Source organism: Amphibalanus amphitrite, unplaced genomic scaffold (assembly GCF_019059575.1).
Source record: "Amphibalanus amphitrite isolate SeventyFive unplaced genomic scaffold, NRLGWU_Aamphi_draft 000860F_arrow, whole genome shotgun sequence".
Lineage (NCBI taxonomy): Eukaryota > Metazoa > Arthropoda > Thecostraca > Balanomorpha > Balanidae > Amphibalanus > Amphibalanus amphitrite.
Genome location: NW_024882354.1, coordinates 215,530 through 239,925, shown reverse-complemented (window position 1 = coordinate 239,925; position 24,396 = coordinate 215,530). Strand labels below are relative to the sequence as shown.

Below are 24,396 nucleotides of genomic sequence, written 5' to 3'. Positions count from 1 at the left end.
TGTGCTGTCACAGCTTAGCGAGCTAACGCAGCTCCGCGGAGGCCCTCAACCGGCGGGCTCGCAACACAGCCAATGCTGCTAAACGAATCATATGCAACGGTTTACCACACTGGGGCTGGTGAGTGGCGGGTGGTGACTATGATAAATGGAAGCTATTACGTAACTGAATTAATCAGAACCCTTCAAATTTCGAATCAGTTACGACCTTTGTCCCGACTTTGTTATGATACTTCTCGAGCTGTGAAGGAGTTAAGTTTGAGAATTCACCAGAGAAAGGTCAAGCTTCAAAACCAGCCCGATCCTTCCAACACAATCGACCCACAGCGCCGGAGGAGAGTCAGTTCCAAAATCAATCACAAGTTTCCAACTCCGATCCGCAGTGCTGCCTGAAGCCCTCGGTCGTCGGGAGCAAACCGATTACCAGAGCTGGGACAGCTCAGTCACCAAACCGAGCTCAGTGCGTATCACAACGCACCACACAACCCAGCCGTCCCTACCCGGCAAGCTACCATCTCAACTGCCGTCAAAGCCGCCGGCCCGAGCCGCCAATCCTCTGAGCAGCTTGCTGTGATCCTCTGAGCTACAGAAGCTGCGCGGCACCCAGCGGGGTGCCCGGTGGAGCTGCGGCAGCTCGGCCTACCGACGGTGCGTGTCAGGGGCGCGGCGCGGGCGCGTTCGATCGGTGTCGGCTCGGAGCGAGCCGCGCTGACTCACCGACCGGTCAATAGCTGCTCCGCCGCCGCCGAGTCGTCCGAGCCCAGCCGCGACGGCAACGACGCGACGGCGACGGCGGCGACGACGTGGGGCGTGCCCACTGCCCGCCGATGGTCACCGCCGGCCCGGTGACCTATGACCCGAGGACAGATCGTCCAGCCGGCCGGGCCGATCGTCACTGCCGCCCCGGTGACCTATGCCCTGAGGACAGATCGTCCGGCGGCTGACCGAGCGGCGGCCGTTTGCGCGGCGCCGCCGCTCGCTGCTATTGACACTGATGGACGACGGAGAGTGTTTGCTCTTCCGACGGGAGTCGGTGTTGACGCAGCCGCGCGCCGTCTCGCTTTCATTTCGACCTGCCGAGGGCTCTCATCGCGTGCGTTAGCACCGCCGGCGGAAGGCGAGAGGTAGATTGAGATGCTGGTGTGAGGCGCTGCCGGCTGCAGCGGCGGGTGAGGTGATCAGCCGACAAATGGTACGTCGTTAACCACCCGCCGACCTCACAGCGGGTAGTGGCTCCTGCAGAACGAACGCAGCTGGCCGGCACGTCTGACGCCGAGATTTGTGTCTCATTGGACTATCCTCCCAGCCCAGGTATTTAACTCTAACATTGATGGACTCAGACGGAGGTTTATGCGAAACTATGTGACAAGAATACTTCCCTTCGGTGTTGGGCATGACGTTAATCCTCGGTTCTTTGGAGTCATTAGCCCACTAGCCCTCTCTTCCTCCTGGATCCAATATCCAGGCTCGGCCGCCAGACGACCTTTCCCGTCCCGTCCCGTCCCGCCCCCTAACCTAATCAGCGGCCGCCCACAGCGTCGTGCGTTTAATCCCGGGACGGAGGCCGCGGCGACCAGCGCCGCTGCCGACCCTAACCGCCGGCACATCTTCCTTATCGCCGGCTTCAGAGGGCGGCCATTTCCCTCATCACCACCAGGGGTGGACCATTGTGAGCGGGAGCCGCAGCTCGCAGCTCGAGCTGACGGGGCCCCCGCCCTACCCCTCCTCCTCAGCTGTCCGGGCACGGCCGACCACCGCCGGCCATCGGTCTTCTCCCAGCGCAAAAACGACCGCTCCAAATCTAGCTGCTTTATTGGCGACCGACAGTTGTCTGGCTGCGGCTGGCAGCCGCCGCTGACTAGACCGGGCCTGGCGGAGAACGGCCGTCCGTCCGCCGCCCGCACTGGCCTCACACTCTCCGGGGCGCGCGCCGCCGCCCGCCCGGCGCGCCGCGCCCGATACATCATCACATCACGAGCGCGCGCGAGCACACCACCAACGGGAGATCACAAAGGGATGGGCAAAGACCGAGGAATGTCTGAGAGATAAAGGGAAACTGCAGTGGCCAGTGCGCAAGTGGCAGGGTAACAGGACACGTAACGTTAAAGCTGCGTCGCAGGCACCCGCGCGCGAGTGCCAAGCTAAAGGTGGACAAAGCTGCCGAGAGTCGCCGAAAGTCACACAGAATGAACAGCCGACCGGGAATGTATCTATCGTCGCGCCTGCGCCGGCGCCGGCCGCGTATGGCACATGGTTACAACTGGGATAATCTCGACGGGCTTATACAGAGACGCAGACACCACGTCTACACCGCCCGCCCGCCAACGCCGCTACCAAAAGCGTATACACAAAATACGTTTATACACACGACGCTAGCGCACGAATGAGTCTTGGTTTAATGTACACCTATATGGGATGCGCTCCACCCTCAAAGAACTAAAACCTCCTCTCGTCAAACGCTGAAGAACTTGCGGAGCGCTCCTACTGCGCCGCTCATTTGCTCTCAAAGTATCTGTAGGTGGGGTTCTCGTACCCGTTGACCTGCATCTGGGTGACGTGCGGCTCCTCGGGCGCCGCTGTCTGATCCACCTCTACGAAGCCGAGGCTGCGCGGCGCGCGCTGGCGGCGGCGCAGCGTCAGCGCACCGGCCACCAGCGCCACCGTCAGCGCGATGCTGGCCAGCGCCACCGTGAAGTAGAGGCCGCGCCCGCCGCCCGAGCCGCCGCCGCCGTGCGCCGGCCGCAGCACCTGGTACGTGGCCTCGCCCTGCGTGTGCGCGCTGGCCTGCGCGTGAGAGATGACCGGCTCGACGTTCTGACCGGGCAGCGTCTCGTCCTCCATCGTCTCCGGATCGAAGTCGTCGACGCGGTGACCGGCGGCCGCCTCGACGCGGTGCAGCTCCTCGCGCGCCGCCTCGTGCGCGGCCAGCTTCTCATCACGCGCGCGCTGCTCGGCGGCCAGGATCTTCTCCTGGGCAGCACGGTCGTCGGCAGCCTTCTGGACCATATCCTGCACCTCTCCGGCGGCGTCCAGCACCTGGCCGCCCATCAGCTCTGCCGGCGTCGAGTCCTGGCGCCGCAGCTCGGCCACCGTGCGGGACAGTTCCGGCAGGATCTTCTGCTGCACGCTGGGGAAACGCTCCAGCATCTGGAGGCTGTTGTTCACCATGAGGTCGATGTCGTGCAAGTGCTGGGCGGTGGCCGTCTGCTGAGCGCTGGCCGTCTCCGGGTCGGTGGTCAGCAGGTGGCGGAAGTGCGAGATCGTGTGGTGACGGTCCTTGAACAGCGCCCGCGTCAGGCGGCTCAGACACTTGTGCACGACGTTCGTCTGGATGGGTTTCTCGCCGAGTGCGCGCACGTAGCAGGCGCGCGCGTCCTTCTTGCGCTCGTTGATGTGCGCTACGATCCGCTGCTGGTGCAGCGACACCAACTGGTGCTTCTCGGCGGCGCCCTGGTCCTTGAGCTGGTCCATCAGCTTCTGGAAGTGCGCCGTCATCTTAGTCTTGAACTGGTCGGCCTGCGCCGGGCTCTCAGCCTTGATCTTCTGGTAGCGGTCCTCCAGCTCGGTCCAGCGCTGCATGATCCGCTTGATCTTGCGCCGGTGGGCCGACTCCAGACGCCGCTCGGCAGCCTTGAACGCGTCGTGCTCCACCCGCGGGTCGAAACGCGTGAAGTAGGGGTCGCGCGTGGCCGCCTCGGGCTCCAGCTCGAGCTCCGGCTCCAGGGTGATGGCCTCGGCGTCGATGTTGATCTCAGAGGTGAGCTGAGGCGGGAAGTTCTTCTCGAAGGGCTGCTGCGCCGGCGGCTGCGTGGTGGCCTCCCGCAGTGGGCAGCAGACAAACTCCACGCCGGTGAAGATGTCGGTGCCGCACGGCAGCAGCATGGCGAAGCTGCGCAGCGCCATGCCGCGGTCGCGGCACGCCTTGTCGGCCGTCTGGTTCCAGCGGTCAAAGTCCCAGCACCAGGAGCTGTTATGGATGTGGTCGAACTGGCACGGCTCGGGCACCAGCAGTGCGTCCGACTGGAACTTGCCCTCCAGGCAGCGGTAGGGCTTCACCAGGTACGACTCCTGACACTTGTCGTGGCCCAGCTTGCACCAGTCGTCCACCATGAACGAGTGCGTCGACTCGACGATGTTGGTGATCTCCAGCTTCGGGTAGACCCGCTTGCAGTACTCGAGAATCTCCTCCTTGTTCTTCAGGCAGCCGTCTTTGTTGTCCAGGTCGGAGACCCAGCGGCCGGCCGAATCCATGTATTGATTATGGTAGTGGTCGGGCTGGTCGCAGACCATCGCTACCTGCGGCTCCGACCTCGGCTGGGGCATGTCAACGCTACTGGCACCCACAGCCTCCACATAGCCGTCTGTGAATTTTGATATCGAAAGCAACGCAACAACGACAAAGAGTTCCTTCCCCGCCATCCTCACCGTGTCCGGGTCCACACGGAGCTCCGCCTCCCCCACCGTCACTGGGCACCTCGGCGGCGAACTGCGGCGGACCCTCCGGGCCCGGCTCGGCGCGGCGTAGGGCCCGCGATCGATACCACACAGCTGGGGATAGTGCTCATGCGCCGGGAGCTTTTCGTCGGCACAAAAGTAGTTTCATGATTATGCTCGGTTTCATTCTAAGTTGATACTTAAATTGATTTTATATGGATGATAATTTTGATTTTATCACATTGAATGATTTATATTTTTATTTTATCGGTTTATTTTTAAAAAGTTAACTTTTTATCTTCGAAGTCCGATTCATGTGGTGAATACCTTGGTGAATACATTGAAGTAATTTCTCTGAGAAAATGACGTCAAATAAATTTTACACATTCAAATTGTTTTATTTTTTGTCAAAAAACAATTTTATGCTTAACATTTAATAATCCAGACATATAAAAAAAAACAAAATTGAATTAATTTTAGCTAAAATTGGAAAAATATTAAATACTGACGTCATTTAATTTGCCGTATGACTGCCAACTGAGCTTCTTTTTCGTGCCATCGACTACCCTACCTTGTAATGTTTACAAGCCTTTTTGCTTACATTTGTTGTGACGAAACTGGCGAGGTACCGCGCCGGACTGCTGTTGTCATTTGACTTCTTGAGGCTGAGGTGGGAGGACCGTCGACTGTTGAGCTTATCTTCTTTGCTTTTCTGTTTTCAGCATATATGGCGGTTGGACATAAGTCTCCTGCTGTTGCGTTTCGTTAAAGTGAGCCACAGTTGACAACTAGCTCAAGTTGTCTTGAAGCATCAGTGACCTGACCTTCCTTTCATGATTCATGCTTCAGCTCATTCTGCTTTCTGTGTAAAGAAAACACAACTTTCAGTTTTCCTAACATTGATATCAGGTATTCCTAACATGACATTGCAGGTAGAGATGGTTATACCTACATTCCTGGCATGGGTGATACCCCTTGGCTCTGCCAGTACATGTATTTTTATTTTCCAGGCTGCTGTCAACAAGGTGTTACGATGGCTCTGTCTCGTCCACTGGCCAAGGGCCTGCCTCTGAAGCATTGCTGTGAAGCTGTTTCATCAGGTGTAGGCATTACACCAGACAAGGGTCAGGAGGTGCACCAGGGTAAGAGCATACCATAGCTACACGAAACCTTTGGTTCTGTTTCACTGCCAGATTTCATTTTAGGATTTCCTGTAAAATCTATGCAATATGATTTTATTTTTATTATATGTGGGTTTGGGAAAGTGAGATTAAAAAAAAAAATGTTGCAATTGAACAAGATATCATACCATTTATTACTACTTCAAATTATTGATATATCACATGTTCTGAATGTACACAGGTGAACATGGCTGAGATCCTGTGGTATGAAAGTGTTTGTGTTTTGTTTTCTGTGTAATATTTCCACAGCAGAAAATGCACAGAATAAGCAAAACAACTTGTACCTAAGTTGAGCAAGAATTTTAGGAGCTGTACACTCTTGAAAAATAAGGTCCACCTATGTTTCAGCTTATTAGCCAACAGATCATTTTCCACTATCGCCCTTCAAGTTGGCCTGTGTCCCTGTTTCCCATCATACAGCTGGCACCAGACGGTGTTTAATGACTCGCCCTGTGTTTCAGTGACCCGCTCCCAGCTCTCTAAGCTGCACCTGAGCCCGTCGTCTGAGCTGCACGTGCACTCGACCAGCCTGCACCCGCCTCTGATGCCGCCCAACCTGGACGAGCTCAACTCGTCGCGGTTCAAGTTCAGCGCGCGCCGCTCGCGGGACATCTCGGGCCGACTGGCGCTGCTGAGCGGCGGCGGGCTGTCGGTGGGCCGCGCTGGCCAGGACGTGCCCCGCACGGCCGGAGGGGCGCCGCCGGCCGCGCCCGACTCGCACGTGCAGTCGTACGACTGCCGCGGCGCCATCAGCCTGCACTCTGTGATGCAGACCAACGTGCCGGAGCCGTTTGACGTGCACCTGACGGGCGGTCACACGGCTGACGAGCTGCACATGCCCGGCGGTCAGCCCACGCACCTCAACATGCCCGGCGGCCAGGCCGCTCAGGAGGAGAAGTTTATCGCGCGCGACCTGCAGGCCGTCCACCCGCGCAAACAGCAGTGAGCCGCAGGTGAGACGGGGCAGAGCAGGGCAGGACGTCAGGGCAGGACGTCAGGGCAGGACAGGACAGGGCAGGACAGGGCGGGTATCAGTGCGATTTAACCGCACTGATAGCAGTCTGCGGCTATTGCAGGTAGGTGGTAGCCACCATGAGATTTTCAATATTCATCCGCCATTTTCATCTAGGTTCGATTGAATTCTTGGGTAACGAAAGCGTTTTTCGTCTTACTGGGAAAGTGTTTTAACGACGGTAGCCAGAACAAGACCTTCGATGAACCATATTTTCTTTTTTTTAAATCGGTTGTGTTCGATCTGTCCGTCTCGACTGAGTCCACGCTAAGCCGTCTGTTTTCAGCTTCCCATGTGACAAGCGATTGATACCTATGATATGAACCGATCAGTCTGCATTTATTCGCAGCGGCGTGATTGGCATGCACACCTAATGTTTTGTAATCACACTTTTCAAGTTATATTTTGTAATGAGCTGCAGTTATATAACCAAGCCTTTTCCTTAGTTACAGAACCATAAACCGTCCAACTCGTTTTGCTGTCAGGCGAGTCGTTTTCAAATTCAGCACAAAGAGAATGTAGCAGGTCGCCTAAATTACTTTCGTCAGTTCTCAATGCCGTTGTTTTTTCTTCGGAGCACCGTCCGCATTTATCGTCTTTGTTCCAGCAGTTTTTGCACTGATATTGAGTTCAAGATCACTTTATTGAGCCGTCTCTAAGCCCTCGGCCTTACTTTGTCCAACTTTTCCTCGCTCCTCGAGCCAAACAACAGCGTCGGCTGCTCCTGTCACCTATTTCTCTCTCAAGAGAAACGAAAATAGTGCCTTAAAACCCACCCTGTCCCGATTTCCGCGCGAACTGAGGCCGTTCGGGGACAAAGCCGATCCACATTGTCACTGACTCAGCCGGCCTTCATTCGGACTCAAACAGGGTGGCCGGCCGTCGGGGCCGCTCCGGCCGGCGGTGTTTTCCTCAGTCCCCCCGTCGACGCGTCGTTCCCGACGCAGTGTGCGTGCCAGCTGTGGCCGCCGGGTGCCAAGGTTGCACGCCGCCGCGGGTGGGCGGAGGTGCCGACGGAGGGGGACTGGCAGCGGCGGTACAAGGCAAAGGTCGACCCTGTTTGTGGCAGCTCTGACGAGCGACGGCGACTGGGGTGGATCGAGGGTCGCTTTGTTCGAGTGTGCTGACGCATCTGTTTTATTTTTAGCGTATTTTCAATTGAACAATGTCCTTCTTACTGTTGGTGGGCCATGGCCTCCATCTTTCAGTGAATCACAAACCTCGAAAATATTTTTCTCTAACGGTCACCAGGGAACGAAGCATTTCATTTGAATTGTGAATCGTTCTACATTATATCTCGCTCCACCGCTCCCACCCGTCCGGTTTTGCTCCACCTCTCCAAACAGCGGATGTGACAGAGCTGCCGTCCCATCGGCGCGGCTCGCACCTGTCCCCGCCTCACGTGTCCGCTGCCGTCGGACACGTGCCCGTCGACGGTCGCACGCGCTGGCCGCCGTCGGTACCGTCGGGGACCGCCCGTCGGGGTCTATGAACTGCCGACCGTCTGCGGGGCGTTTGATGAGGTTAAGGTGTGCCGGCACCGGTGCCAGGCGGGCCCCGGCCCGGGCCACGCGCGGACAGCGTGGCCAGGTGCTCTGCCGCGGCGGCTCGGCAGAGCACCTGGTTTGACGGCGGGCCCGGACCGGCTGGTTGGCAGCCGCGCACCTGCGATGTGGTCCTTCGGAGAAGGGTGAGGTTAGCTGGAGCTCCCCTCCGTTTTTGGCTTGGACTTTCAGGACCCAGGTGACTGTTGACTGATGACGTTGGTATGGGCAGTTTGTCCTTCACAAGGACAGACATTTTTGAACATTTGTTTTGCCCCATAGAAACAGCATGAGAAGTATCAGTTGATAGCTGCTGATGAGTATGTCCATGCCTGCTTTGTTTTCTCTCAAGGCATCTTCGTTTCGGGCTTTTTTACACAAGGCTAATGATTCGTGTTTCTGCGCCACGATGGCATCCCCCTGCCGAGTCGGTCCCGGTCGCTCTCCAACCCCGCGTGGGGTGTCGATGTTGACTCGACGCTCGGTCGGCGGTCGTCGCTGTCGACTTGACGCTCGATCGGAAGCTGCCGTTGTCGCTCGTCTCACAGCCGGCGAGCCCAAGGCCATTGCACGATCGGCGCTCGGTGCCAGCTCAGTTTTTACCGACTCGGCACGCCACAGCCCCGCGGCGTGTTCAACAGACAGATGCTGACACAAGGGTGAACGCGCAGCCAACGCCAAGGTCAGCCAATGTGGGCCGCTTTTTGCGTCTGCGTTGGGTACCGATTGAACTTCCTTCTTAGAATGGCTGTAGCCGTTCTTCAGAAATGACACACTTTCGTGACTTCTAGTTGTCCGCGCTACCTTATCCATTTCTACTTCGTTGACATTTATGGTGCTTAACCTTCCAGGCGGTGGGGGGGGGGGCAATTTTTTGCCCCCTTTAGTTTTTTCGATATATCTCGAGAACCGCTGCGCCGATCGTCACCAAACTTTCAGTACCCTCCCGGGAGCAGCTAGCGCACATGGTGACCAAAAATTGTTCCAATGGCTATGATAGGTTGGCCGCTAATGACGTCAGAGTGACGTCATTTTTGCCATTTTCGACCCAAAAAAAGGTTTCGCGGGAAGAGCTGTCAGGCCTACAGCTTTAGAGATACATAAAAATGCTTCAGACATAAAAGGTGTGGAATCAAAAGGGCTACAAAACTGCTATTTCGGTTTTTCGAGTTTTTTTTTGGATTTTGACCCCCAAAAATAAAAAAATAGATTTTTCGAATATAATAGCCGAAAAATCCAAAAAAAAAAATTTGAATTTCGAAAAAACCGGAATATATGTGATAGTCCCTACCGCCTTCTATCTACATACCAAATTTGAGATCGATACCTCTTTTTTTGGCCAAGTTATAGCGAAAAAACTATTCAAAATTGATGACGTCAAATTTTTAAACTCAATTTTTAGCAATTCTAGACCTCGTAGCGCAAAACAAAGACCACCATTAGACTCCCCGTGACGAGCTGCATCGAATCGATACCCATTTTATGCAAAAATATCAACTTTGAAATTTGACCTTTTTTGACCTGACCTTGACCTGACCTCCACCAGAAAGTGACCCTAACCGTACCTGATGGTCTTATAACCAACACCATTGAGTTGGAAATGAAAAACTGGCCATAAAACATGCATCGCATAACCTTAGTAAAGTTGGGCTCATGTGGTGACCCTTGGTGACCTTTGGTGACCTGACCTGCGACCTGACCTGGTATGACCGGTGACCTCTAATAGCAAGATATGTACTAGACAACTGACGCCTCATCGCTGATTTTCGACAAAATGCGTTTTACTCGGTGTTATAGCGCTTTCCCTAGAAGCCCCGTGAACGGTGAAACATTTTGTCTTTGACCTGACCTGTGACGTCATCGGTGACCCCGAGGTCAATGAAATTTGGTTTCCCTCGACAAATTTGACAGGGCTATCGAACGCCGTTTGAATTTTCCGGATCCGTCCAGTAGTTTCGGAGATACGGGGGGGGGGGGCAAAAAAAATGCCCCCCCCCCCCCCACCGCGCGGAAGGTGGCTGGTAGGCCCACCGCCTGCCGGGTTAAATAATACTTATCTCAGACTATGTAAATTTGTTTCTAAGTCCTTTGGATGCGATCATTGGTTCAAACTGCCGTAACAAAATTTAGGCTTCTTTTGGATGGGGAACTCTCAGTTACTTGCATAATGCACACGCATGTAATGTTTTATATGCCCCCGTCGATTTTATTATCTGCGTTTAGTGCTTAGAATGCGTTCAACCTTTCGGTGCTGGTCCAGATTCGATGGCTCCGTCGGACTGATCTCCTTCAGCGCCACCCATTCCGGCCGATCGGGCGACCTTTTTACTCGGACGGCCGGCCTCCGTCGCTCGCTTCCCTGTTTGCGTCGAAGCCGATGAACTCCCCCCCCCCCCTGGGGGTGGGGGTGGGGGCGGCCACGCGCTGTCCTCGTGATCGGCACCAACCGCCGCTGTGTTGTCTCCATTGCGCCGTGCCGCCGCCGCTGCCAGCTGCGGATCATGGCACCGGGCCCGCGCCGGACGACGGTGGCTCCAGGCGCGCCTGCAGGCTGGGCCAGGACTGTATTTGGAGTGTGACGAGGGACTTTGACGTTGTTAGAGAGCAGGGCGCCTGGAGCAGGTGTGGTCGCCGTTTCTCCCTACGTGACCTATTGCTTTTGTTGCACTGTTCGTTACCGCTTGGTGCCTCTTGCATAACATCACATCAGCTTCTGCCTTATGTTCCCTACTTCGCAGTTGGGACGGCGTATTGTCAGTTATTTTTACAAGCTGTTGTTATTGTTGGCTGCTCATGGGTCATCGATTGTATCCACTGGCCGGGGAAGTCGCCAAACCAACAACACCAGGGACTAACGAGCCCAACTACATAGATCAGTGTGGCCTCGTCCGCCGTTCTTAGACTGAAAGGTCTCCCTTCCGCTGGTCTCCCGGTCATCAGCGCTGCCGCCGACCCTCCCCCGCTCCGCTCCATGGGTGCGGCCCGGGGGCCGTCCCGGCGGCTATTTTCACCTGTCTGGCCGGCTCACGATCGGACCCTGTGCCAGCTCCGTCTGGAGGCCCCCGTGACATCAGCGGGATCTAACTCTGGCGACCTCTGTGACCCCGCCGCTCCCTTATGGCAACGGCCCCCGTGACCTGACCGAGCCTATTTAATTCTGACGACCTCTGTGGCCATACCAAGGCCATACTGACCCCTCCCTCCGCTTCCACCGATCCCTTAAACTCTGACGACGCTGAAAATCCCGTCGAACCATCCAACACGTCTCCTAGTTCGACCCGGCTCCTGGAACTCTAACCTGAGTTTCAGTCTCCTTTGCCAATCGTGCGATTTAGGTAAGGGGATGAGAAAGGATGGTAGCAATGGCCGTGGAGCAGAGAGCTCTCGCTTTACCGCTGACTGTCTCTGTTCGTAACCGAAGGTTTGTTGTCAATAATTAACCCGGCATGCGGTGGGCCTACCAGCCACCCTCCGCGCGGTGGGGGGGGGGGGGCACTTTTTTGCCCCCCCCCGTATCTCCGAAACTACTGGACGGATCCGGAAAATTCAAACGGCGTTCGATAGCCCTGTCAAATTTGTCGAGGGAAACCAAATTTCATTGACCTCGGGGTCACCGATGACGTCACAGGTCAGGTCAAAGATAAAATGTTTCACCGTTCACGGGGCTTCTAGGGAAAGCGCTATAACACCGAGTAAAACGCATTTTGTCGAAAATCAGTGATAAGGCGCCAGTTGTCTAGTACATATGTTGCTATTAGAGGTCACTGGTCATACCAGGTCAGGTCACAGGTCAGGTCACCAAAGGTCACCAAGGGTCACCACATGAGCCCAACTTTACTAAGGTTATGCGATGCATGTTTTATGGCCATTTTTTCATTTCCAACTCAATGGTGTTGGTTATAAGACCATCAGGTACGGTTTAGGTCACTTTCTGGTGGAGGTCAGGTCAAGGTCAGGTCAAAAAAGGTCAAATTTCAAAGTTGATATTTTTGCATAAAATGGGTATCGATTCGATGCAGCTCGTCACGGGGAGTCTAATGGTGGTCTTTGTTTTGCGCTACGAGGTCTAGAATTGCTAAAAATTGAGTTTGAAAATTTGACGTCATCAATTTTGAACAGTTTTTTCGCTATAACTTGGCCAAAAAAAGAGGTATCGATCTCAAATTTGGTATGTAGATAGAAGGCGGTAGGGGCTATCACATATATTCCGGTTTTTTCGAAATTCAAAAAACTTTTTGGATTTTTTTGCTATTATAGTCAAAAAATCTATTTTTTGATTTTTGGGGGTCAAAATCCAAAAAATTCGAAAAACCGAAATAGCAATTTTGTAGCTCTTTTAATTCCACACCTTTTATGTCTAAAACATTTTTCTGTATCTCTAAAGCTGTAGGCCTGACAGCTCTTCCCGCGAAACCTTTTTTGGGGTCGAAAATGGCAAAAATGACGTCACTCTGACGTCATTAGCGGCCAACCTATCGTAGCCTTTGGAAAAATTTTTGGTCACCATGTGCGCTAGCTGCTCCCGGGAGGGTACTGAAAGTTTGGTGACGATCGGCGCTGCGGTTCTCGAGATATATTGAAAAAACTAAAGGGGGGGGGGCAAAAAATTGCCCCCCCCCCCCCCCCCACCGCCTGGAAGGTTAAAACACTATTCTTTAGAATTGTGTTTTTCTATTGAAAAACAAATCTGAGTTCCCTGACAATTTGGCAAAAGTAGACTCGCTGCAGGTGACCTTTATGTCACTGGTGCTTTGTCACTGTTCAGATTACGGAATCCTTAGGCATTCGGCCACTTTCTAACCGGCGCTCCCCGTTTCTGGTCTATTTCAGTGCCAGCTTTGTGGGAGGAAGCAGCGTGCACGGGTTATGTGCAGTGTTCGGTACTGATGGGCCATTACTGACGGATGGCGAGAGAAGGCCGGACGGAGCGCCATCTGGCGTCCGCAGTCGGCCGGGGGCGCCGTCTGGCGTCTGCAGTCTGTTGATCAGACGTGCAGTCTGCCGTCTGCTCTGCAGTCTGTCGTTTAAAGGTAGTGTGCCAGCTTTCTTGGACCGTATGGAGTTAATGGCCCAGATAAGGAGAACCGGATTTTTAGAACTTATCCGTACCTTCAAAACTCATGGAAACGTCTTAAATTCTTCAAATTTTGAGTACCCCAGTGCGAAATTCGCCCCGACGGGTTGTCGGTCGTACCCCAACCACATTTCACACCACTATGAACAATAAATGCACACACTGAAATCGCTATTACCGATATGCTCATCCAATCAAGTTTCGATAAACCCGTTCATCATCATCTCCTGCGGTTTCGAACACGCCTGTTAGGTGGCTTCTGATGCTCGTCGAGGTCGGAATTTCCAAATACGCGTGGTGCGTCGGGCCGCGCGCTCTGACTTCGGCCAAGAAAAATGCGTCAGCTGATCATTGTCATTTCTGCCACTTGCGTGTGGTGAAATGGGGTCATAACTTATAAGACGGCTTTTTCATATCAATTATTTTACATAAAATCATATTTCAAACCATAAATAATGTTCGACAGCCAAATAAAAGAAACAATACCAATACGGGCTTACAGTTTAAGGCTCGACATTGTGTTGTCTACGATTAGACAGCTGATAACTCATTCCCGTACGTCGTATGGTCGTAACACTATAATGACCTTTGCTTATTGTCACAAGTGCGCCGCATTCGCGATTGTTGCCCGACGCCTGTTTGCAGGTGAGCCCACTACAGTTGTTATACATATCTAAAAACCGAAAAACTTTTAGACGAAAAAGGCACTATTCCAGGCCCATTTTTGATTTTTGTTGCGATATTAGGTAAAAACAGAAGCTTCTTATCCTAGGAAAAATAAAATGGGAAATCTTTCAAAGGTGGCACACTACCTTTAAAGACTGCAGTCTGTCCTGCAGTCTGACGTCTGCGGTTCTCCAGTCGGTTGGTCGGCAGGCTGTACCGCAGTCTGAAGTCTGTACCGCTGTGTGACGTCTGTACCGCAGTCTATCGTCTGCAGTCTGCCTCCAGTGGCCAGCTGCGGAGTGTCAGACGGAGACACGTGGAACCTGGCTGTGAGGTGACACCTCAGCTTGTATCTATACCCGTAGGTCAGGGGTGACCTGGGGTCGGCCCGGTGGCTGCCGGCCGCGGCCCGTCGGTGGCCAGTCGCTGAAACTGCCAGTGGGTGCTATTTGGGTGTTATCTGTGTGCTACTAGTCTGAGTAGGATCTCGGAAGCAGCGATCCGGCTTGCCGAAAACAACAATCATCAGTGAAGTCGTTGAATTAGTTGAAATCTTAGTGACCTGGCGTTGTTTGATACGTGTTTAATCGCGTCTCCAAATCTCTTCAGATGGTGCTATAGATTGTGCTAATCGTATCGTTACAAACGCTGGAAGTTGGTAGTTTCTCGCGCTGCCAGGACGTTTTAACGTGTGGTGTCTGCGTTTTCCTTGGAACCCACATCGAAGACGCGAGTGCCTGGCCGCTGTAAATGTTATTCGCGTTGAAGTCGTCTGTTTAATCACGTCGAACAACGTTCGCGTTGGTATTATAGTGAGATCGGGGTGGCCCAACCGAGCTACGCTGAAGTAGATACCCCACCTAACGCGTTGTATCTATGTTTGGGGGCGTGTTTTGCACATACATACATTATTAGTACCTGATGCATGTTGATCGGGCTTTTGTGCCGCAGTGCTACGTTCCAGTAGTGCCGTGTAGCACACGTGCAAATCAGTTCTGCATGTGCTAACGGCTACATCGGTTAGCCGCGGACATAAGGACAGCTCGATTCGCTGCCCCGCCTGGTCCGAGTGGTCCGAGTGTCTGTGTGTGTGTGTGTGTGGGGGGGGGGGGCTGGCCCGGAGCTCGTGTCGCCCAAGTGTTACGGCGTGGGGTAGGCAGCGGGAAATTGGGGGGGGGGGGGGCTGCTCTGCGCCTACTGCCGCCATAGGCTCGTCAATGGGGGTGTGTGTGCCGCTAATACACGAATCTCAACAGACAGGTACTGTTTTTGTGGCCATTGTTGGCATCTTTTGCTCAGTCATTTTTGTTTTTACAAATATCGGCCAGACATGGTAGCTCATTTGACTTGTGTTGAATCATGAATGCTTTCAATCGAAAACTGACGGAACGACAGCATGAAAAAAAATCATGGTGGGCCATGGGTTGGTCGTGAGTACGTCGGAGGCCGCACAGCTGGCTGCCCCTCCCTCCCCTCCCCTCCCCCTCTCACCGCATTCTGCAGGTGTCCTGTCAGACGCCCGGGGCCAGGTCACGTGCCCCCTACCTGGCGGTCATTGACCGGGTCACGTGGCCCATGGCTGGCGGTCGTTGACCTCGGTACCCTCCCCCCTCCGAGAGTGAAGTCGGTGCCAGGTGAAGCCCTCTCTCTTCACCTGCCAAACGGTGTTTGAATGACACTAGGCCAAAACGGTGTGACCCGATTTTTACAGCTCACAAAAACGTCTTGGAGCAACAGAATGCGGCACGGTGGTGATGGCTCAGTTTCACTGCTGCTTGACCTGTCCTATTTTGACACAGGGTTGACACCTAGCAGTGCCTGCTTTTTGCAATTGATTGTTTAGTTTGTCGATGAACTGTTATACATAAAATGACATGCAGTCTAAAAAATAAAATGAAACGGTGTAAGTAGGCCGCGGACGGGCTGTTGCCCTATAATTCACCGTCCCATCTGAACAGTCCTCGCTGGTCGCAACGTCCACAATCCTTCCGGTCACATCAACATCCCATAAAACGTCAATGGCAGTAGGCGTGACCCGCGAGACAGGGGCCATCGTGTGACCGGCTGAGTGAGACGGCAGCCAGGACGGTAATGGAGACGACGGGCCATGGCCAACAACGGCCGACCGGTCAGAGGGGCGGCCCTGGCGGAGAGACGGCGGCCAGGGACCGGTCAGAAACGAATTTTACGACAAAACTAGTTAGAACGTCATTTTAGGCCTGCTCATTCTAAAAAGTAAATCATGCGATTCAACAATTGCGAACGAAATGCATATTGCATAGAACGCAATAACATTGCGCCTGAAAGACTAATAGCATTTTATTTGTTCATTAGCAACCAGATTCAAGCATCACAACAACTAACGGACCTCACAATCTAGCCTATCAGCTATGAATTGATCACTACCAAATTTTGTCTGCATTTTAGGCGCCGCCTGGTGTTGACAATGGTCAAGGTCATGCCCCGCGGCGAAATACGGAGGAGTCACGTGCGTGAGGCGCCCGCGGCGGTGCTCCGTCGATGTTGGGCGTGAGTTGAGGGTTGCAAGTGGTTCTTTGTGTTTTGTTTTATCGTGACGTGCTGTATATGTCAGGAATTGTGGTGGCGGTATCAGTGACAGCTCAGACGCGGGCTGTGGTCTCATGAGAGAACTGAACGGTGCATGAATGGCGGCCATGACCCCGGCCCGATGCGGTGACACCAGGGAAATAGCGACCGGGATCGGTGCTCGACGGACGACCCCAGTTCTGTTTCTGAAGCTGCTTGTGCTGACAAACTGGATCCATAAACAGGTCAGTCCGATCGCCCCAGCGATCCGAAGTCGTTTACAGTTGCTCGTGAAGACATGACGTTTTATTATTCATAAAAACAAATCGAGTGCTTCGCTCTTCACTACTTAACTACCTTGACCTTTTCCGATTATCAATAAATAACACGATAGTGAGCAATCAATAATAACAAATCACAGCAACGTGGTATGGAGGCATTTTGTTGCGGCTAATGCCAATGATCTCCTTATCAAGAGCGGATCCGGTCCAGGGCGGGTGTTGCGTTTTGTTTGTGTGTGTGTGTGGGGGGGGGGGAGGCAGGTCAAGGCTAATCGATGAGTAGGGCGGGGCCAGAGGCGGAGAAGGTGGTCGCTGCCGCTGGTCGCCGATGGCTGGTTGTGCTGATCTAACTGCCATATTGGTGCTGACCGATGGCAAAGGTTGTTAGGGGGAGGGGTGTCCGAGATAATTATTGGTTGAAGGGAGTGGGGGGGGGAGGGTTGAGTCGCTCAACGGACGGATTCAGCGCAGTACGTTACAGATTGCAGATTGAGATTGTTCACGGTGGGGTGCAGCTTTTGTGATTGTTGTGATATCGCGGTTCCTGCCGTGGTACCGTGTGCGGAATTTCGCCGCTGGTTGGCACTGCTGAATGCCAGTGTGTATGATATCGGATACTCGGCTGAGCACCCAAGTCCCAGGAGTCAGATTGACACTTAGACTGACAGGCTAGAAACCTGAGACACATCCGTAAGGAGCTTGGCTGACTCCATAATTGCGGTTCACAGTCGCACCTCTGACCGTCTAAATCGGTTCCGCCTCCATCGGTTCCACACAAATCACTTCCACGGCTGGTGCAGCCACACCATTTCATAGACCCGCGCTCCCTGCCGGTCAATATCCGCAAACAGCCGGCTCGGCTTGTGATAGGGGTTCATCTCGGAGCTGAACAGCCGGAATCCCATCCTCTCCAGCCGGAGGAACGTCTCCAGGTAGCCCTTCCAGGCGGCGAGGCTGGGCCGGCCGCGGCTCCCGGACTGCATGTGCACCTCCACGGCCAGCTGGCGGACGTTCAGCAGCAGCTGCGGCGTTTGCGTCATCATCTGCGCCAGCATCGGCCACTCGCTGCCCTCCACGTCGATTTTGAGGTAGTGCACGGTGCGGTTCTCGTGGCCCAGGTGACGCACGATGTCGGCGTAGGTGCGCACGTCCCACTGCCGGCGCCGCAGCGCGCCCACCGGCACCCAGCGGACCTCGTTCTTGCCGCCGATGCCGACGTTGTGGAAGGAGATGTGTTTGGAGCGCCGGTGGTCGGGCCGGCCGATGGACGGGTCGAAGGCGTGGATCTCGCACTGCAGTCGCTGCACGTTGTCGTCGAACGACCAGTCGTGGTCGACGCCGAAGCTGTAGATGAGGCAGCTGTTGGTCTGCAGAAGGCCCAGCGCCGGGTCCAGACACACCCACTTGTAGCCGTCAAACTTGCGGTCTTTGTAGTTGGGCTGGCCGCCGATTCGCGCCGCCCGGTCGCAGCGCGCGTGCGGCTTCTCGATGTAGTTGAAGAGGGCGGTGACCAGCTCGGGCCAGCTGGAGGGCCTGGCGCGCGTCCAGTCGGGCGGGGTGCCAGCGGCCCACTCCGCGGACGGGGGCGGACGGGCGCCGGCACTGTCATTCAGCCGCGGCTCGTGGACGGGCCGCAGACAGTCCGGTCTACAACATGGTAAAACAAGTTGTCAACTGATAGGATTTTAATGTCATTTTGTTTCTCGAGCTTGACACCACACCAAAATACATCGGGATATTGTACAGCCCCAATCGTTTCAGGAACCGAGGAAACCTGTATTCAACGCTACGTATAGGTATTTCTATTTGTGTACCAACAAACAGCTCTTCCAAAAACTTATTTTTTTATGACAAATTAGAAATTCAGTTTAGGTATACAAAGCGACAGTGTAAGAAACGAGCACTACATGACCTGGCTGATACTATGTAGGCATAGGCAATCGCCGGGATCTCGTTGTTATGCATATGTGCGTACTGCGTAACTGTCTCTTTGTTTTGATCAGATGCGCCAGTTTTGAGTTTGGTGCATTAGGATGCGCATGGAATACATAGGTATATGCAGCGGTGCATATGATTACGAGAAACATGGTACACCATGGTAATGAGAAAGGGGCATCGCCCCAGCTCGGAGTTCATTTGCAAATGACTTGCATAGGCCAGTTGCATTGTATATGATTTCTGATGTAAACTGAGTCCACCTTTGAGTGTAACTAGAGTGCTCCACTATTTTCAGAGCTATCAGTAGATGCACCCATTAAAGTTTTCGGTAGGCATGCGAATGGCTCATCCTTCTGGTAGCACTCCCAGTCATGGTGCATGGGTCTCATCACGTATGCCCCAGTGGGTGCGCTCTATATTCTGGGGCAATGCACTACCCATAGCGACGCGGCCGGGCAGTTAGGAGGGTGGCTGCTACCGATCAGTGATCACCTACCTCTGACACGGTGCTGGCTGGCGCGGCTCGAACCGAAATACGAGGAGCAGCAGGCCCTGGAGCGCGATCAGCCCGGCGACGAACAGCACCTTGTGGCGCTGGATCGATGGCGTCGTCATCGGATTCGAACCGTGAGCTGCAAAATCAACCAAGTCCTTTAGAGGTATTCGGTACAAAAGATACATATCAAACAATAGGTAGGTATATCTGAACAATGCCATATGCAATAAACATTGGATGCAAAACGTTGTGGTATCTGTGTGGTTGGCACTTGGCTGTCTTGGTGCCTACCTAAACCAATTCGCGTTTAATTCGAAAATTTAAATTCACGAGTCTGAATTGTTGAATCCCGCCATATTTTCCGCCAAGAGTTACATGTTCATTGTTCAAGGACCACGCACTGGTCGGACAAGACGTTTGTATTGTAGGGGGCTCGGGCCGCACCTGTTGGCCTTTCGCAGCCTCCCCTCTGATTGCAATATTGCAATATTGCAATCAGATCAGTAGTATTTATATATTGCAATCAGTAGTATTTACTACTACTCTATTTGATGTCAGTGTTAGGCCGAGACGTCTCCCAGCCCGTTACCCGACTGCCACCCGGGCCACTTTCATCCCAATTTCTACTGCTACTACTATTTTTCGTTAAGTTACGATGCATCGTGGTACCAGTGAGAATCACTCCGCCATTTTGAGGCACACCGCGGTTGGTAGCGCGCCCTTGTGGGTTTAGGAGTGAAGCTCCTGGCCATTGATTGCTTTACTAATGTACCGATAGAATTAGACTCCGCTCAATCACCGTTCTCCTCCGACTCATCCCGTCACCAAATGCGTCTGGTCAATTCAATGCCCCATTTATTGTCCGTAATTTCCTAATGTGATCATAACGGACTGCGCGAATTTAAACGTTATCATTTCAGAAGCCTATTTCCTACCGCGAACGCTATCTACCCTAACAATACCCTTACGCCACGCTACGCATGCTAACCTAACCCTCCACCCGCTTGCTCCTACCTATCTATGGAATGTGCCTTGAGCCCGCACAGCATCCCTGCGTAGTCGGAACCTACCTTCGAGCCAGCTTACCAGCAGCGTGGTTAAGGTCGGGTCCCAGCGTTGTAGCCTGGTCGGCGTACAGGCACTGAGCCCCGTTCTCACTCTCCGCTGCGGTTATATACACGTACTCGCCCGAAGGTGGATAAGTCCTGTCACCAGGTCTGAGTCTAAAATCGATCGGGCGACAGTGACCTACGGTTCTGACTACGTTCTAAATGTCAAAAGGTGGGCGAAAATGAACATACCGCGATACACCTTACATAACTTCCCCCCTAGCGTTACATCTTATATAAACTAAATGTCAAAAGACGGGCGAAAATAAACAAACCGCGATACACCTTACATGAAGATACACCTTACACCTACCTGAGACAGCCATGGCGCTGGTCTGAGTCGCCGGCGGTTGTGTCCGGCGTCCGCCACAAGTTTTTCTAGTGCGCGCCCGGTCCGCCGCCCGGTTCTCCGTCGTGTCCGCCGCCCGGCTCTCCGTGTCCGCCGCCCGGTTCCCCGTGTCCGTCGCCCGGTTCCCCGTGTCCGGTACACCGGGTCTCTCTGCCTGATCTGCAGGGTCTCCGTTCCGCCGATATTCGGTACAAAGTTCAACTCTCAGTGCAACTCAACTCTCCGAGCTCCTTACGCTGCTGCCGGGCCTGCTCTGATGCCCACCGGGCCGGCCTGAGTCGCTGCTCTGGGCCTTCTGCCGTCTGATGTGCCGTCAACTGGTGCACCGCCGCCACTGTCACTGTCACTGCCACTGCCACTGTCACTGACACTGTCTCCAATGGGTCCCTCTGTCCGGTCCGCCAGGCCTCTGTTCTACCACCGCCCTGGTCTGAGACTCGGGAGTCGCTGCTCCGTGTCCTCCGCCGCCCGGTACACTGTGCCTGCTGCCGTCTGGGTTACTGTGTCCGGTGCGCAGGGCCTCTACGATACAAGGGGCCTCTTGTCTCTCACCGGCCGGCCCGTGTCGCTGCTGTGTCTCCCGACGTCCGAGTCACTGTGTCTTCCACCGCTCGGAGCAGTCCGGTCGACTGAGTGTGCTGCCGCTGGGTCTTCTGCTGTCTGCCGCCGCCCGGTCCACCGTCCGCGGTCGGCCCGGTCTCACGACCGTTGGGGAGGTGTCTCACGGCGCGTCTGTCGTGCACGACACTGCGCTATTGTCCCGCTATCGGCGCCGTCCCGTCCCGTCACGGCGTCACGCAGCCGTCACGGTGTGCGGCCGTGCAGCGGCTGCCGAGCGGGGCATCTCTCGGCACCGCCCCGGGTTCAACAATGGGCCCCCACCGCGCCGCCGCCGCGCCGGTCACCGTTAGAGTCGGGCGAAAACGGAGCACCTGACGCCGCTCGCGCGCGGGCGCCGGACCGCGTCCGATTCGCACCACGAGAAGCGAGAAGGTGGTCAGGAGGCCAGGGATGCGTCCGATGACCGCCGGTGGGCCCGGCCTGCGCACCACTGCGCACATATAACGCGGTTAGTGGATATCATCGCGGAGTCGGGTAAATACGTCTTTCGCATCACGTCTTCGCATAGCAGAGATCTGTGACTTAGATGACAGATGGAGATGACGCACAGGGCTGTCTCATTTAAATTTATACGCGCACGTCCGTTTTATGTGCGCACGGTTGCGAGCACCGCCGATTTGTTGGGAGGCGTAGCCGTCATTGCTGAATCGACCTTGATTTTCTAGGTAGGTACGATGTAGGTACGACAATTTATACAATTTTTTATTCAGACCTGTTTATATTGAACGTATGCAATACATGCATATATGCATACCTACACAATATACATACGTAAACCATGACGGCTCTGTAGCCGAAGTAATTATACCTAATTTTAATTGGGCGCCCTTTGCTCAAGTTGCTTTGACGTTAAATGCTCATAAAACAAATGATGTTGGTAATTTGAATATAATTTGAGCCTTTGCCCTTTTATCTGTACTAGGCATATTCTTGCCTTACGCTCAATTTTTTCGAAAGTGTTCTTTGTTGTCCTTCCTTACTAAACGGTAAAAACATTTAAATAACAGAACACGGGGCGAAAGGCTCTCCTGCTGAGTCGACAGGAGGGACGGAGACCCGTCAATAGCGACTTGTATAACGTGACGTCCATTTGCATAAATGTGCTCTAAAGACGTTTGAAACGTTTTATTTTCCTACAGCTCCCGGAGCCCCTATGCCCTATGGTCTATCTATCATAACATTCCATCTATTTCTACACGCAATCGGTGAACTTTTTGGCTGTCATCTGAGGCCACCGCCGTTTACTTACATCCGCGGTGACTCCGCCGCTGTCATCTAAAACTGGTACCTACCTAAAAGTGCACCAACCCATTCATCCAGCGGGCTGCCGCTTGACTCTCGGCTAACGCCCCGGGCGGTTGGGCGATACGCCTTCCTACTACCCGGGCTGGGCGCGCCTCTGACCACCGGCATCGACTGCAGCCGAATCCCGCCGTCTGATTGGTCGACTGGCTTAGCTTGCATGGTGACGTCATAAGTGTCTGCAACGCGGCGTCATGCGCAGCGCTGCAGGCTCTGCATCGGCGTACGCGCATCGGCGCCATGGGCGCAGCCGTTTGGGGGAGGGTTTGTCTGGAGCATTCGGAGACCGGCGGTGGTCACGTGATACGGTCACGTGTTTTTGGGAACAGTGCAAATTTATGAAAACATTACATTTTAAAATACAGCAAGCAAGTTTTAAAATAGCAATATTTTCAGTGAGGCTGGGTGTTATCTATTGGATTTCAGCGCCAGTTTGTGATCACGTGATCGCCGGAGCAGCTGATTCCTCAACTGCCCGAGGCCACTGCCGCGCCATGAGGGCACACGGCCAATGTCATGGCTGCTCTGCTGTCAGGAGCGCCGGGCTGTGAGCGGCGACTGTGGTGTGTGGCGCCGCGCTCCGCGTGTTAGCTCTGTGATCCGGTGATTGTGGACGCGCTGCAGCTGCACCGCGGTGTGGCCGCCCCCAGTGCGCGGTACTCTGAATCCCCAGCTGGCGGTGTCTCCGCTTTCCCGGCGCTGGGCGCCGCTGGCCCTGCTGCTGGGGGCCGCCTGCTGTCCGCCGCTGTTGGTCGACTGGATGAGCCCGCTGCGGCTGCTGCGCCACCTCTGCCCCTCGTCCGCCGCCCGCGCCATGTCCGCCGCCGCTGGTGCCGCCGCCGGTGCCGACCTCTCGGTGGTGTATGTGACGGCGCCGTCCGATGAGGTCGCCCGTCGTTTGGCCGCCCTGCTGGTCCAGGAGCGCCGGCTGGCCGCCTGCGTCAACATTGTGCCCGCCGTCACCTCGGTGTACGAGTGGGAGGGCGAGGTGCACCACGACAACGAGACGCTGCTCATCATCAAGACGCGCGCCGAGGCGGTGCCGGAGCTGGCGGCGGCCGTGCGCCAGAGCCACCCGTACGACTGTCCCGAGGTGCTGGCGCTGCCCGTGGTCGGCGGCAGCGAGCCCTACCTGCAGTGGGTGCGGGACACCGTGCGGTCCAAACAGCCCTGAGGGGAGGTATGATGCGGCCCAAACAGCCCTGGGAGGAGACACGGTGCAGCTTGACGGCGGGAAAGGCCCGGATTGGTCTCTCAGCCAAAATGCTGTGATTTGAGTGCGATCCCGTCATCGTCCGGCATATGGTGATAGGATGATCGGATAGCGCATTTATCGTTGACATGTATTAAAGCGGGTTCTTGTCCAACCAGGAGATGGTTTGTGTTTAACGCGTTTGGTTTGTAAGAGGTTTGTCATTCGTATAATAAAGTGCATGTGTGTCTGACTGGTAGGCATTTGTAGGAAGAAAAACTCTTCCCACCTAAAGCCGGAACAGATATCTGATATCAGGAGCCAATCAAGAGAGTATGTATGACAATTTATTTAGCTTCGATGCCAGTCAAGAAGCCACCTCAGTCACCTGAGTGATGGTAATGAAGATCGATAGTGTGACGGTATGCCAGACTGGCAGTAGTAGCGTCGGTAGCGTCATCTACAAAAGAAGTGCTAGTTGCAACTGCTGTCACCAGATGTCCCTCTGATGGTCTCTTCTGAGGCATTGACGCTTACCTCGGTGGCGGTGGGTTATCGTCGGACGTCGGCACATTCTTGTCTAACGGAGACTTGGTTATGCTGTCGGCTCAGTATCAGGCTCCTCAAAACGGTCGCGTCTCTCAAAGTAGTTG

The 24,396-nt window shown here is 54.4% G+C and overlaps 4 protein-coding genes across 4 annotated transcripts; 2 read left to right on the top strand and 2 right to left on the bottom strand.

The window, feature by feature from the left end:
- Positions 1-1,791: 1,791 nt before the first annotated feature.
- LOC122367271 (amyloid-beta-like protein) lies at positions 1,792-4,529 on the bottom strand. The gene has a single exon (XM_043340225.1). It carries the CDS (start codon positions 4,414-4,416, stop codon positions 2,491-2,493), a length of 1,926 nt encoding a protein of 641 aa, XP_043196160.1. The 5' UTR covers positions 4,417-4,529; the 3' UTR covers positions 1,792-2,490.
- A 515-nt stretch (positions 4,530-5,044) lies between these two features.
- LOC122367273 lies at positions 5,045-15,168 on the top strand. The gene is made up of 5 exons (XM_043340228.1): positions 5,045-5,101; positions 5,442-5,573; positions 6,074-6,565; positions 12,999-13,198; positions 14,063-15,168. Exons 2-3 carry the CDS (start codon positions 5,465-5,467, stop codon positions 6,556-6,558), a joined length of 594 nt encoding a protein of 197 aa, XP_043196163.1. The 5' UTR covers positions 5,045-5,101; positions 5,442-5,464; the 3' UTR covers positions 6,559-6,565; positions 12,999-13,198; positions 14,063-15,168.
- Positions 15,169-16,330: 1,162 nt separating this feature from the next.
- Positions 16,331-21,643, bottom strand: LOC122367269 (methyltransferase-like protein 24). Its single transcript, XM_043340223.1, has 3 exons — positions 20,593-21,643; positions 19,171-19,306; positions 16,331-18,383 (listed from the first exon to the last, which is right to left on the bottom strand). Exons 1-3 carry the CDS (start codon positions 20,603-20,605, stop codon positions 17,516-17,518), a joined length of 1,017 nt encoding a protein of 338 aa, XP_043196158.1. The 5' UTR covers positions 20,606-21,643; the 3' UTR covers positions 16,331-17,515.
- Positions 21,644-22,708: 1,065 nt separating this feature from the next.
- Positions 22,709-23,996, top strand: LOC122367267 (divalent-cation tolerance protein CutA-like). The gene has a single exon (XM_043340222.1). It carries the CDS (start codon positions 23,312-23,314, stop codon positions 23,723-23,725), a length of 414 nt encoding a protein of 137 aa, XP_043196157.1. The 5' UTR covers positions 22,709-23,311; the 3' UTR covers positions 23,726-23,996.
- Positions 23,997-24,396: the final 400 nt, after the last annotated feature.

What these genes read in the sequence shown, in the direction of transcription:
- LOC122367269 (XM_043340223.1), bottom strand. An exon ending in CAGCCAGCACCGTGTCAGAG is followed by an intron (nt 18,384 to 19,170) that starts GTAGGTGATCAC and finishes ACCATGTTGTAG; the next exon opens with ACCGGACTGTCTGCGGCCCG.
- LOC122367273 (XM_043340228.1), top strand. Translation starts at nt 5,465, where the DNA reads ATGGCTCTGTCTCGTCCACTGGCCAAGGGCCTGCCTCTGAAGCATTGC. An exon ending in GGGTCAGGAGGTGCACCAGG is followed by an intron (nt 5,574 to 6,073) that starts GTAAGAGCATAC and finishes CCTGTGTTTCAG; the next exon opens with TGACCCGCTCCCAGCTCTCT.
- LOC122367267 (XM_043340222.1), top strand. Translation starts at nt 23,312, where the DNA reads ATGAGCCCGCTGCGGCTGCTGCGCCACCTCTGCCCCTCGTCCGCCGCC.
- LOC122367271 (XM_043340225.1), bottom strand. Translation starts at nt 4,416, where the DNA reads ATGGCGGGGAAGGAACTCTTTGTCGTTGTTGCGTTGCTTTCGATATCA.